This window comes from Rhinolophus hipposideros, assembly GCF_964194185.1.
Source record: "Rhinolophus hipposideros genome assembly, chromosome: 15".
Classification (NCBI taxonomy): Eukaryota; Metazoa; Chordata; class Mammalia; order Chiroptera; family Rhinolophidae; genus Rhinolophus; species Rhinolophus hipposideros.
Genome location: NC_138061.1, coordinates 63634794 through 63649150, shown reverse-complemented (window position 1 = coordinate 63649150; position 14357 = coordinate 63634794). Strand labels below are relative to the sequence as shown.

Sequence of the window (14357 nt, the reverse complement as noted above, 5' to 3'; positions counted from 1 at the left end):
CATATGTAGGTGGTAAAACTGAAAGCAGCAAATGAACAAGACAAACAAACAAGCAAAAACTAGACACAGACAACAGTATGCTGGTTACCAGAGGGAAACGAGGGAAGAGTATGTAAAAAAAGGATAAAGGGGGTCAAATATATAGTGATAGAAGGAGATTTGACTTTGGGTGATGAAAATAAATGCAATATACAGATTATGTATTATAGAATTGTATATTTGAAATCCATATGATTTTATTAACTAATGTCATCCTATAAATTTAATAAAAATTTTAAAAATTGTTAAAAGAGAAGAAGAAGAAGAAGAAGAAGAAGAAGAAGAAGAAGAAGAAGAAGAAGAAGAAGAAGAAGAAAAAGAAGAAGGAGAAGGAGGAGGAAGAGGAGGAGGAGGAAGAGGAAGACGAGAAGAAGGAGAAGAATCAGGGTTAATGCCTTCTGTAGGTTAGAAACCAAACTTTAAACTGTGTCGGAACGTTTGGCAAATCAGCGCCATTATTGTGGGAGTGTCCAGGAGGAACACACACACACACACACACACAGAGGCTTTGGAGATAAACCTGGGTTAAAACATCTAGCTCTATTATTTACTAAACGTGTGATCTTTGGCCATGTTATTTATCCTTTCTCAGTCAGTTTCTTTATTGGTAATATTCAAGGATTTGGGAGAAAATTAAATGAAAGTTAGTATTTAGAGCTCAGCCCCCAGAAGCATTCAACAAATGACTCGCTTTTCACCACCCAGTACCACTTACTTAAAGTCTTCTGTTGCTAATACATACTTCCCTGCCCTCCAGGAACAAGTAGAACAAGGTTCAACACTGAGGTCCCAAGTTGACCTGCATTTGTTCAGGTTGCCAGGGCAGAGGCCTTCTCAGGGAGTGCCCCTGGAATAGAGATCAGGGAACCTCAGAGATGAAGTTCTCCCCAAGACAGAGCAAGAAGAAACAGGCCTGGAATCTGGCCAAGGCTTGGCTCACAAAGTGTAGCTACAGCCTCACTGTGTTCATTCTCATGTCTGCATAAAGGCAGGCTGGCCAGAGTAAATAAGGCCTGTCCAGAGCCTGCAAAAAGGGAAGTCTCAGAGCAAGACTCACAGTCAAAAATCATAAACCACAAAAGAAACAAGAAACCAACAGTAACAGCCACAGAAACAACAGATTGTAGAATCAGACTCTCCAAAGACACAGAAAAAAAAATTATGGTTCATATGTTTGAAAAAATAAAGCAGAGAGAAACATAGGCATGGAAAAGAATATAAAATTATCAAATTTATTGAAAAAGAGCCAAACAGTATAACTAGAAACATAAAATATGATCACTGAAATTAAAAATTCAAAACCTAAATTGCTGGATTAAACATTGCTTTGGACCCAGCTAATAGGAAATTGAATGTGTTGGAAGAGAGATCAAGAGAAATTGTTCAGAACACAGCACAGAGACACACAGACATGGAAAATGTGAAAGAAAAGTAGAAGATATAATAAAATGAAGACAAAATTAAAAAACTAACATACATATCATTGGAGCTCCAGAAAAACATAATAGAAAACAGATGGGGAAGAGGTAGTAAATTAAATAGAACATCCAGAATTGATGAAAGACACTAGCTATCAGATTCAGAAATCCCAGTGAATTTCAAGCAGAATAAATGTTTAAAATAATCCAAATCAAGACACATTATAATAAAACTATAGAGCAAGAATAATGAAAAATCTTAAAAGCTGCCAAAGAAAAATGACAGATTAACTTCAAAGGAAGAACAATAAAACTGCAGCTAATTCCTCAGTGGCAACAATGGAAGTGTTTGGCTCCCATTCTGTGCTGTGAGAAAATAACTGTCAACCAAGAATGTATACCCAGAAAAACTATCATTAGTAATCAGCGACATTGTCAGATAAAAACCAAGATAATTTACCATAAACAGACTCTCGCTAAAAGGTCTAATAAATGTACTGCTAGCAGATGGAATATAATCCCAGATGGAAGGGAATAATGCAAGCATGGGAGCACAGATATTGAAAACTACATAGGTAAGTCTAAATAGACATTGTTTAAGACAATAATAACAAATTCCTTATTTGATAGATTAACTCAAATTAAACAGAATTAAAATGTTGAGCAACAATAATAAACATGTTAGGAAACAATAATGATATTAAGTGTCTAAGGTCTTTACATATCAACTGGAGGGAGGAAAATATATATAGTAACAGTGCAAATTAAATAGTTAAACATTATGAAGATGCGTGTTAAATTATTTTATATGTTAAAAGACTAATAGGAAAATATACTAGTTCCAAAGTAATAGATGGAAAAAATTAAATAGAAAAAGTAAAACTCAAATAATTCAAAAGAAGACAAGAAAAAATAGTCAAAAGACAAAGTGAGACAAATAAAAATGCAACGTCATCAAAATGGCGGCGTGAGGTGAGCCTCTGTAAAGCTCTCCTGGAATTTACAACTAATCGAACAACAATAACTCCACAAAGGACTCCCTGCACAGCAGACAGGCAAGATGAAGAGGCCCACTACTGAATTCACCTAAAGATGGGAGAATCACGCGAGCGGGGAAGGAGGAAAGGGAGAAGTGCGGAGACGGAGCCGCGCGGGCGCAGGACGCAGACCTAGCTCAGTGCTCCGAGCTCGCTGCATCCCGGAACTACCGCCGCTGCGGGAGAGGGAAGGACTCGGACTGCTAGGGCTCCGCTTATGGCCCACAGGGCTGAGGGGGCAGCATACAACACAGCTGAACCCAACGCTCATGGCAGAGACCTCAGAGAAAAGACTGAGGGAAGAGGGCTGAAAACGGTGGTTTAAGCCCTCACTGCGGAGCAGAGAACGGAAGCCTTAGGCACTGAGACTACCCGAACCCTTCCTACCCTCCGAGAGCTCGCCCCAACCCCACATGCCCAGTGATAGGAGCGGAACAGTAAGTGTCAGATCAAAACAATAGAAAATTTGCTGTTCTGAGAACTGGACCGCAGACACAGATTCACAGCCCAACTAGTTTTGGCAAAGGGGAGGGAGTATGGAGGCAGGACCAGCTGTGGAGGTGGTTGCCACCATTGCTCTGGGCCACATCTCACAACTCACCTCGCCCCTGGCCCCACCTATCTGGGCGGATCCCTGCAGGAGTAAACAGAACTGCTGAAACATATGAGATCTGAATCTGGTGAAGGAAGAGTTTGGAATTTCAAAAGCTTTTCGCATACCTACACGGACACTGCGCCCTGTGACCCAGGTGAACTGTTAACAGAGGAGAAGCCCGTTTCCCAGGGAATCCCCCCATTGTGAGAGAAGCTGGAATAGTGCAGAGAAAACATAGCACTACCGTGTGAGAGAGGGAAAAAAAGGCTGCAGTCGGAGAGAAAAAACATTCTACCAACAAGTACTGGAAAACAAAAGAAAGACCTCTTCCTATCAACCTGTTGCAAAACCACTCCTGTAGATGTCTAGGAAGAGAAATAATAAATCAGTAATTCCATGAATAAACATGGCAACAAGACAGCTCAGAAAGAAAGTAAAAAGTCTACAGAAAAGGAACTTAAAGATAGGGAAATATATGACTTAAATGACAGAGAATTCAAGATTGCAGTTCTGAAAAAACTCAATGAGATGCAAGAAAACACAGAAAGGCAGTTTAATGAACTCAGAAACACAATCAAAGAACAACATGAGCACTTTACGAAAGAGATTGAAATTTTAAAAAAGAACCAAATAGAATTTCTGGAGATTAAGAACTCAATAGAATGAAATAGCCAGGTTAGGTAGTAGAGTTGACCAGATGGAGGAAAGAATCAGTGACATCCAAGACAGAAACCTGGAAATGACATGGATGGAAGAAGAAAGAGACTTGAGACTTAAAAGAAATGAATGAACTCTGCAAGGATTTTCTGACTCCATCAGAAAGAGCAATATAAGAATAATGGGGAAAAAAAAAAGAAAAAAAAAAGAATAATGGGCATACCAGAAGGAGAAGAAAGAGAGAAGGGAACAGAGAATATACTCAAAGAAATTGTTAATGAGAACTTCCCAAACTTGTGGACAGAACTGGATCCTCGAATCCAAGAAGCAAATACAACACCTAATCACCTCAATCCCAACAGGCCTTCTCCAAGGCACATTGTATTGAAGCTGTCTAAAATCAACGACAAAGAAAGAATCCTTAAGGCAGCCAGGGAAAAGAAGACAGTACCCTACAAGGGAAAGCCCATTAGATTATCATCAGATTTTTCAGCAGAATATCTACAAGCCAGGAGGGAGTGGAACCAAATATTCAAACTACTGAAAGAGAAATTATGAGCCAAGAATAATATATCCAGCAAAGATATCCTTTAGATATGAAGGAGGAATAAAGACCTTTCCAGACATACAGAAGCTGAGGGAATTTTCTAATACACGACTTGCACTACAAGAAATACTAAAGGAGGCTATTCGACCACCATCAACAGGGACAATTTGTGGCAACCAAAACATAGAAAGGGTGAGAGTAAAGGCCTAAACTGGAATATGGGAATGGAGAAAGTAAGCGTGCTGAAGAAAATGGAATACTCTAAATATACACTTTCTTTTAAATAAACTTAAGGGTAACCACTCAATAAAAATCCAGAACTGAAATGTATACTGTAATAAAAGAAGAAACAGAGGGAAACATCATAGAATACCACCACACAGAAATAATAGACAACAACAAAAAGGCAAAGAAACAGGGCCGGCCCAGTAGGTCAGGTGGTTAGAGCTCCATGCTACTAACTCCGAAGGCTGCCGGTTCGATTCCCACATGGGCCAATGGACTCTCAACAACAAGGTTGCCAGTTGAATTCCTTGAGTCCCGCAAGGGATGGTGGGCAGCGCCTCCTACAACGAAAATTGAACACGGCACCTTGAGCTGAGCTGCCGCTGAGCTCCCAGATGGCTCAGCTGGTTGGAATGTGTCTGCTCAATCACAAGGTTGCCGGTTCGACAACTGCAGGGGATGGTGGGCTGTGCCCCCTGCAACTGGAAAATGTCAACTGGACCTGGAGCTGAGCTGTGCTCTCCGCAACTAAGACTGAAAGGACAACAACTTGACTTGGAAAAAAGGCCTGGAAGTACACACTGTTCCCAGTAAAGTCCTGTTCCCCTTCCCCAATAAAATCTTAAAAAAAAAAAAAAAAAGAAGGGGAAAAATGTATACTAACAAACAAACAAACAAAAAAAAAAAAGGCAAAGAAACAATGGAGACACAGCCTTACCAGAAAACTAAAGATAGAATGACAGGAAATCGTCATGTATCAATAATCACCCTAAATGTTAATGGACTGAACTCACCAACAAAAAGGCACAGAGTAGCAGATTGGATCAAAACACTAAACCCAACCATATCCTGTTTCCAAGAGACACATCTCAGCTACAAGGACAAGCATAGACTCAAAGTGAAAGGGTGGAAATTGACACTCCAAGCAAATAGCATCCAGAGAAAGTCAGGTGTAGCCATAATGATATCAGATGAAACAGACTTCAGGGTGAAAAAGGTAACAAGAGACAAAAATGGACATTTCATAACGGTAAAAGGGATTCTACAACAAGAAGACATAACAATCATCAATATTTACGCCCCCAATCAGGGAGCACTGAAATATACCAAGCAATTACTAACAGAACTAAAGGGAAAAATTGACCAAAACACAATTATACTAGGGGACTTAAATACATCATTGACAGCTATGGATAGATCATCCAAACAGAAAATAAATAATGAAATAGCAGCCCTAAATGACACATTAGATGAAATGGACATAATTGACATATATAGAGCACTTCATCCTAAAACATCAGACTATACATTCTTTTCTAGTGTACCTGGAACATTCTCAAGGATAGACCATATATTGGGGCATAAAATCAGCCTCAGCAAATTTAAGAAGATTGGAATCATACCAAGCATATTCTCTGACCACAAGGCTTTGAAATTGGATATCAACTGCAAAAAGAAAGCAGAAAAAACACACACATGCATGGAGATTAAACACGTACTTTTAAAGAACAACCGGGTGAAAGAAAAAAATAGAGAAATCAAAAGATACATAGAAACAAATGACAATGAAAATACATCCTACCAAAATTTTTGGGATGCAGCAAAAGCAGTTTTAAGAGGGAAATTTATGGATGGACCTTGAGAGTATAATGCTAAGTGAAATAAGTCAGACAGAAAAAGCAGAGAACCATATGATTTCACTGACGTGTGGTATACAAACCAAAAACAACAAAAGAATAAGACAAACAAATGAGAAAGAAAAACTCATAGACACAGACAATAGTTTAGTGGTTACCAGAGAATAAGGGGTGGGGGCTGGGAGACGAGGGTGGGGGGATCAAATATATGGTGATGGAAGGAGAACTGATCTGGGTGGTGAACACACAATGGGATTTATAGATGATGTAATACAGAATTGTACACCTGAAATCTATGTAAATTTACTAACAATTTTCACCCCAATAAATTTAATAGAAAATAAAAATTAAAAAAAGGAAAATTTATATCATTACAGGCCTACCTCAAGAAACAAGAAAAATCCCAAATAAATAACATCATGCTACACCTTAAAGAACTAGAAAAAGAAGAACAAGTGAAACCCAGGGTCAGCAGAAGAAAGGAAATAACAAAAATCAGAGCAGAACTAAATGAAATAGAGAACAAAAAGACAATAGAAAAAATTAATGTGACAAAGAGCTGGTTCTTTGAAAAGATTAACAAAATCGACAAACCCTTGGCTAGACTCACTAAGATAAAAAGAGAGAAGACACTAACAAAATCAGAAATGAAAAAGGGAAAGTTATCACGGACACCACAGAAACACAAAGGATCATGCAAGAATACTGTGAAGGACTATATGCCACCAAATTCAATAACTTAGAAGAAATGGACAAGTTCTTAGAAATATATAGCTTCCTAGGCTGAACCATGAAGAACTGGAAAATCTGAATAGACCGATCCGCAGTAACGAAATTGAATCAGTCATCCAAAACCTTCCCAAAAGCAAGAGTCCTGGACCAGAGGGCTTCACTAGTGAATTCTACCAAACATTCACAGAGGATCTAATACCAATCCTCCTCAAACCCTTCCAAAAAATTGAAGAAGAGACAGTACTCCCTAACTCATTTTATGAGGCCAATATTACGCTGATACCAAAACCCAGTAAGGACAACACAAAAAAAGAAAACTAAAAACCAATATCTCTGATGAATACAGATGCAAAAATCCTAAACAAAATTATAGCAAATCGAACACAACAGTGCATTAAAAATATTATTCATTACGACCAAGTGGGGTTCATCACTGGGTCACAAGGATGGTTCAACATCTGCAAATCCATCAATGTGATACATCGCGTAAACAAAATAAAGGACAAAAATCACATGATTATATCAATTGATGCAGAAAAAGCATTTGACAAGATACGACATCCATTTATGATTAAAAAACTTAATAAAATAGGTATAGAAGGAAAATACTTTAACATAAGAAAGGCCATCTATGAAAAGCCCTCAGCCAATCTAATAATGGTGAAAAACTGAAGCCCTTTGCTCTATGTTCAGGAACATGACAGGGCTGTCCCCTATCACCTCTGCTTTGCAACATAGTGTTGGAAGTCCTTGCCAGAGCAATCAGGCAAGGGAAAGAAATAAAAGGCATCCAAATTGGGAATGAAGAAGTTAAATTGTTATTCTTTGCAGATGACGTGATGCTATATATAGAAAACCCTGAAGACTCCACCAAAAAGCTATTAGAAACAATCAACAAATACAATAAAGTTGCTGGCTACAAAATCAACGTTCAAAAGTCCATTGCATTCCTATATACTAACAATGAAATCTCAGAAAAAGAAACACAAAAAAAGATTCCTTTTGCAATTGCAGCAAAAATAATAAAATACCTAGGAATAAACTTAACCAAGGATGTGAAAGACCTATATGCTGAAAACTATAAAACATTTTTAAAAGAAATTGAGGAAGACACAAAGAAATGAAAAGACATTCCGTGCTCATGGATTGGAAGAATCAACATAGTTAAAATGGCCATTTTAAATTAAAAAAATAAAATAAAATAAAATGGCCATATTACCCAAAGCCATATACAGATTTAATGAAATCCCCATCAAAATCACAATGGCATTTTTTAAAGAAATAGAACAAAAACTCATCAGATTTGTTTGGAACCACAAAAGACCCCGAATAGCCAAAGCAATATTAAAAAAAAAGAACAATACTGGAGGTATCACACTCCCTGATTTTTCCTTGTACTACAGGGCTACAATAATCAAAACAGCATGGTATTGGCAGAAAAACAGACACATAGACCAATGGAATAGAATTGAGAACCCAGAAATAAAACCACATAAATATGGACAGACAATTTTTGACAAAGAAGCAAAAAACATACAATGGAGGAAAGACAGCCTCTTCAATAAATGATGTTGGGAGAATTGGATAGCCTCGTGCAGAAGAATGAAACTGGACTGCTATCTGTCACCATGTACCGAAATTAATTCAAAACGGATCAAAGACTTAAACATAAGACCTGACACAATAAACTGCATAGAAAAAAAACATAGGTACTAAACTTATGGACCTTGGGTTCAAAGAGCATTTTATGAATTTGACTCCAAAGGCAAGGGAAGTAAAAGCTAAAATAAACAAATGGGACTATATGAAACTTAAAAGCTTCTGCACAGTAAAAGAAACCATTGACAAAATAAAGAGGTAACCAACTGAATGGGAGATTTTTGCAAACAGTGCCTCCAATAAGGGGCTAATATCCAAAATATGCAAGAACTCATGCAACTCAACAACAAAAAAACAAACAACCCAATTGAAAAATGGGCAGAGGACCTGAAGAGACATTTCTCCAAAGAGGACATACAAGTGGCAAATAGACATATGAAAAAATGCTCAACATCACTAATCATCAGAGAAATGCAAATAAAAACCACAATGAGATATCACCTCACCCCAGTCAGAATGGCTGTCATCAACAAGACAAATAGTAACGTGTTGGAGAGGCTGTGGAGAAAAAGGAATGCTCATACACTGTTGGTGGGAATGCAGACTGGTGCAGCCATTATGGAATGCAGTGTGGAGGTTCCTCAAAAATTACGAATAGAATTACCATATGACCCAGCAATCCCTCTCCTGGGTATCTACCCAAAAAATTAGAAAACATTTATACATAAAGACACGTGTGCTCCAATGTTCATTGCAGCTTTGTTTACGGTGGCCAAGACATGGAAACAACCAAAATGTCCTTTGATAGGTGAATGGATAAAGAAGTTGTGGTATATATACACAATGGAATACTATTCGGCGGTAAGAAAAGATGATATGGGAACATTTGTGACAACATGGATGGATCTTGAGACTATAATGCTAAGTGAAGTAAGACAGAAAAAGCAGAGAACCCTATGATTTCCCTGATATGTGGTATATAAACCAAAAACAACAAAAGAACAAGACAAACAAATGAGAAACAAAACCTCCTAGACACAGACAATAGTTTAGTGGTTACCAGAGGGTAAGGGGATTGGGGGGTGAGAGATGAGGGTAAGGGGTATCAAATATATGGTGATGGAAGGAGAACTGACTCTGGGTAGTGAACACACAATGGGATTTATAGATGATGTAATACATAATTGTACACCTGAAATCTATGTAATTTTACTAACAATTGTCACCCCAATAAATTTTAAAAAATGAAAAACAAACAAAAAAAATAAACATGTAAAATACCAAAGTAGAAATCATTCTAAATATATTAATAATTAATAAAAACTGTAAACAAAGCACATACTCCAGTGAAATAACAAAAAACAAACACTAGTTTAAAAACCAAATAAAACAAAAGTAGCTCTTTACTGTTTGCAGAAGTAATACCTGAAACATAAAGACACAGACAGCTTAAAAAAATACAAAAAAAAGAAAAAAAAAAATCCAGGCAGGTGCTAACCAAAAGAAAGCTGGTGTAGTCCTATCATTATGAAGGGAACCAAAATCTTTGCCACCCTGAAGCTGACTTTTGGGGTATTGATTTTAAGCTGTTTATTGAGAAATAAGACTCAGAAAGAATTTTTGGTCCTCCCCCACTTTCCTGCACAAGAGATTCAGACAGAAACCTGCTTCAGAAAGGAAATCTTAGAACGCTGCCATAGCTTAACTTGAATTAAGTTGGTAAATAGGAGGGCATTGGGGAGGCACCTGTTAGCTAGACACCTTCTGTGTACCATTTTTTCCGAGTTGCCCAGAAAGAAATTTCCTGCCGTGTATGTCCTGTGCTTCCTTAGCTACCTGTAAATTGCCCATTCTCACTTCTGAAGTTGAAAGCTCTGTTTCCCTCTTTCTCTCATTTGTCCAAAAATGTCTTATATACCCAATGTTGCCTCACTGTCTTTGGGATTTTCATGAATATGTGAATTCCCCATACACATATATTAAACTTTGATTTTCTCCTGTTAATCTGTTGTGTGTTGTTTGAATTATTTGGCCAGCCAGAAGAACTAAAGGGGTAGAGAGATTAATTCACTGTCCCCCACAATTATTAGACACAATCGTTATGGCAAAATGTGCTATAGAAGTCACCATATAATGATAAAAACTTTGATTATACCAAATGATGTAAAAATTGTAAATATTAGTGATTCTAATAGCCTCAGGTATATGTAAGGCAAAAATTAACAGGAATTGACAAATCTATTAAAATGGAAGATATTTAACATATTTTAGTAATTAATATACCAACCAAATTAAGAAATCTTAAAAGCTGAAAAAGGCAATTGACAAATTTGATCTAAAGGACAATAATAGACCAATGTCCTTAACAAGTGAAACATATGAATTCTTTTTATGCGCACATGGAACATTAATGAAATTTACCACATTGGGGCACCAAGACAAGCTCAACTAATTTCAAAGCATTAGCCTCATACAGTCTACCTTCTGTCATGATGATAACATGAGAAGGCAATAACAAAAAGATGACCAAAAGTACTCTGTAACTTTGGAAATCTGCAATTCAAACAAGGTTCAAGAGTAAAACTGTAAGTCATAAGGGAAATCAGGAAATAGTACTAAATTGTATTGAAGGTACAACATAATAAAAGTTGTATGATACAGCTGAAGTAGTAATTACAGGACATTTATATTTTTTAAAAAGGACAGAAAATTAGTCTCCTAATCAATTAAATTATGAAAAAGAATACCAGAATAAACTCAAAGAAAGTAGAAGAAAATAACAACAACAACAAAAACAACAACAAAAAGAGACAGAAAATTTATGTATGAGAGACAGGAAAAGCTAAAAGTTGGTTCATAAGGTACACTAATAAATAAAGGTTTGTCAAGAATGCTGGGTGCTGCAGGTCAGGGGAGATAGAGACACAAATGATAATTTTAGGAATAAAAAGTTAAAAGGATATAAATAGTCACATGCCAATAAATCAAAACTTAGATAAAATGGGGAAATTAACTTGAAAAATAACTTGCTAAGAATGATGCAAGAATAAATAGAAGTTTATTGTCACAAGAATAAATCTCAAAAGAAAACATCAGGCTCGTGAAGTTTCACTGGCAATTTCTATCACACAGTTAACAGAAGAACAGGGAACACTGCCCAACTCCTGTTATAAAGCTATAGCGTAAATTTGATAGTAAAAATAGTCAAGCAAGGAGTGTGAAAAGCTAAGTTGTCTCATGAACAAAAATCCTTTTAAAAAATTAGTAAATCAAATCCAGCAATAATTACTTCGTGAACAAATTTGTGCAGGAATGCAAAATTAGAAGACCAATCAGTTTACCAGATTAACCAATGGAACAAGAACAATCACGATTTTTGAGGTAGTTGATTTGACATCCATCTCCCTCACCACCAACCCCCAACCCAGAAGTCTGGCCGACAGGGGCTCTCTTTGGATAAAAACGTGTAATGCCTTTCAGAAGAGTGCCCTGTGGTGTTAATGGCAAGACGACATAGAGAAGCATAGGCAGGATAGTTTATCACAGTGTTAATTTGTGTTTTGTCATTGCTGCTTTAGAGGAATGAAAAAAGATACCAACTGTTGTTTTGTTCTTTCGTTTTCCCCTCAGGCTCCAAGGGGCACAGTGGGGGCTGGGGAATTCTTTGAGCTCCCTTGCTTTGGCGGATTTCTTTGTTATAGGAATGAAAGTAAAAAGTTGTTTAGGAAAGTCTGAGCTCATTGAAGAAACTGGTCTACAGAAGTACTAAGAGGAGTGACTGACTATCCTTGCTAGAAGAAGTGGCAGAAGCAAGAAAGAAAAGGAGGAGTCCCATGATGGGGAAGGATACTGTGCTTTGTGTCCTGTAAGTCACAGGAAGCCACCATCCCCTGGCAGTGCCCTAGGGGGTGGGGGCGAAACAAAGCGAAGGCTGCCAACACACCAGGGAGGCTGAGCACAGGCACCCAGGCTCCCAGGAGCAGCAAAGATGCCAAAGAAGGAAACGAGCCTGTCTACAGAGTTCTGCATCCACTGGCCAGGATCGGCAAGCTTCCCTGGCTCTTGCATGACCCAACAGCGTCCCCAACCCCTGTACTGACTCAGGTCGGTTTGCTGTCAAACCCCAGGGGAGGGGAGCTAGGAGTCAGAGTTAACGTCATGTAAAGAAAAACAGGCGTGTGACATTTCCGCACACCCAGCTCATAGCCTAGGCCCCCTCCGCACTACACGTGCGCAGGATGTTTGGGCAGAAACAGGGAGACAGACATACACTGAAGACCCAGTCGCAGAAACAAAGCTCTACCTCTCCTCCAGCTCCGGCCACTGCTCAAAGTTGCCTTGGGGATCACCGCTAGTGTCTCCCTTCTGGGCGTCCACAGGTGCTTCCTGTCCTTCTCGCGGGGCCTCCTTCAGGTCCCTGCACAGGTGGAGGGTTCCACTGGCCATGCTGTCCAGAAAGCTGAGGATCTGGAGGCAGCTCTGTATCTTGGGTGGGAATGGGCTGGCAGAGGAAAAGGCCGCACCCAGGAAATCAGCAAATGGCCTGGCCTTTGTGTCCTCCCAGGAGTGCACAGGGGCTCCCTCTTCCTCCAGGGCCCCAAAACAGCCCAGCAAGCAGAGGTCCTCAGCCAGCTTCTCAAAGAGCCCGTTCTTCTTGAAGAAGTCGCTGTTGACAGGGTCCCGGTGCAGTGCTGCGGACACAGCGCAGAGGGTGTGCAGGACCAGGCCCAGACTCTGGCTGGGGGACACCGCCCTCCACATCTGCAGTGGGGGGTCCTTCAGAGACCCCTCCAGATCAGAGAGCAGGGACAGCAATCCATTAAATCCACTGGAGACTCTGAAAGCAGCACGGCCTTTGGGGGTCTCCAGCATCCGGAGTAGAGACTGAAACACCAACGAGGTAAAAATGAGTAAAGTCTAGGAGGCAGATTTTTTACACTGAGCTCCCACACATCCCTGCCAAAGCACTGGGGCACCCTTTCCTGCTCAACACCCCAGGAACAGCCTGCTACCTGCAGGGCGATGCTGAAACATTCGGAGGTCAATACTGTTACTCTTAATGTTAGTTTTAGGTTGTCCCCCAGAGCCTTCTTTCAAATGACCGCTTTTAAAGGGTATGCTAATTTAGAGGGTTGGTCTACTGTCCTGTATCTTGACTTACATGCATCAGGGAAGAAGGCCTTCCCTGACCCCTAGCTCATACTCATCTCAGGCTGAGTGCTCACACAGCCCCCTCTACTTCCCTGATCAAAATTCTCATTACACTGTATCCAAGTCACGTGAAAACTGTCTGAGCCCTCTGCCAGGCTGAGTGTCATGAAACCAGGATTACTCACTACTGTGGAACCTGGCACATACTTAGTAAACGAATGGAATGAACCATCTCTTATAGCACAAAGGAGACTCACAGTGAAATCTATATAAAGCAGCTGATTTTTTGTCTCCCTCTCTGTGAAAGTATGGGTACCTCCTTCCAAAACACTTATTGAATACCAAGTATATACCATGTGACTTGGAAGGAAGTACAACTGCATTTAAGAAGTTCTCGCTCTGTGCTAAAGCTTCACACCTAAAAGTGAAGGATGTGTGGATGATTTTTGATAAAGATTAAAAACCTCGAGAGATCAAAAAAAATGGCGGCGTGAGGTGAGCCTCTGTAAAGCTCCCCTGGAATTTACAACGAATCGAACAACAATAACTCCACAAAGGACTCCTTGCACAGCAGACAGGCAAGACGAAGAGGCCGACTACTGAATTCACCTCCAGGTGGGTGAATCGCGCGAGCGGGGGAGGAGGGAGAGGAGAAGTGCGGAGACGGAGCCGCGCGGGCGCAGGACACAGACCTAGCTCGGTGCTCGGGAGCCCGCTGCT

The 14357-nt window shown here is 39.5% G+C and overlaps 1 protein-coding gene across 1 annotated transcript in view; it reads right to left on the bottom strand.

The window, feature by feature from the left end:
* The window catches only part of WDFY4 (WDFY family member 4), a 307568-nt gene that overhangs the window by 231171 nt on the left and 62040 nt on the right, over positions 1–14357 (bottom strand). The window contains exon 12 of the mRNA XM_081075021.1: positions 12790–13370. Coding sequence (XP_080931147.1) covers positions 12790–13370 — 581 coding nt within the window. The remainder of the gene's footprint in view (positions 1–12789; positions 13371–14357) is intronic.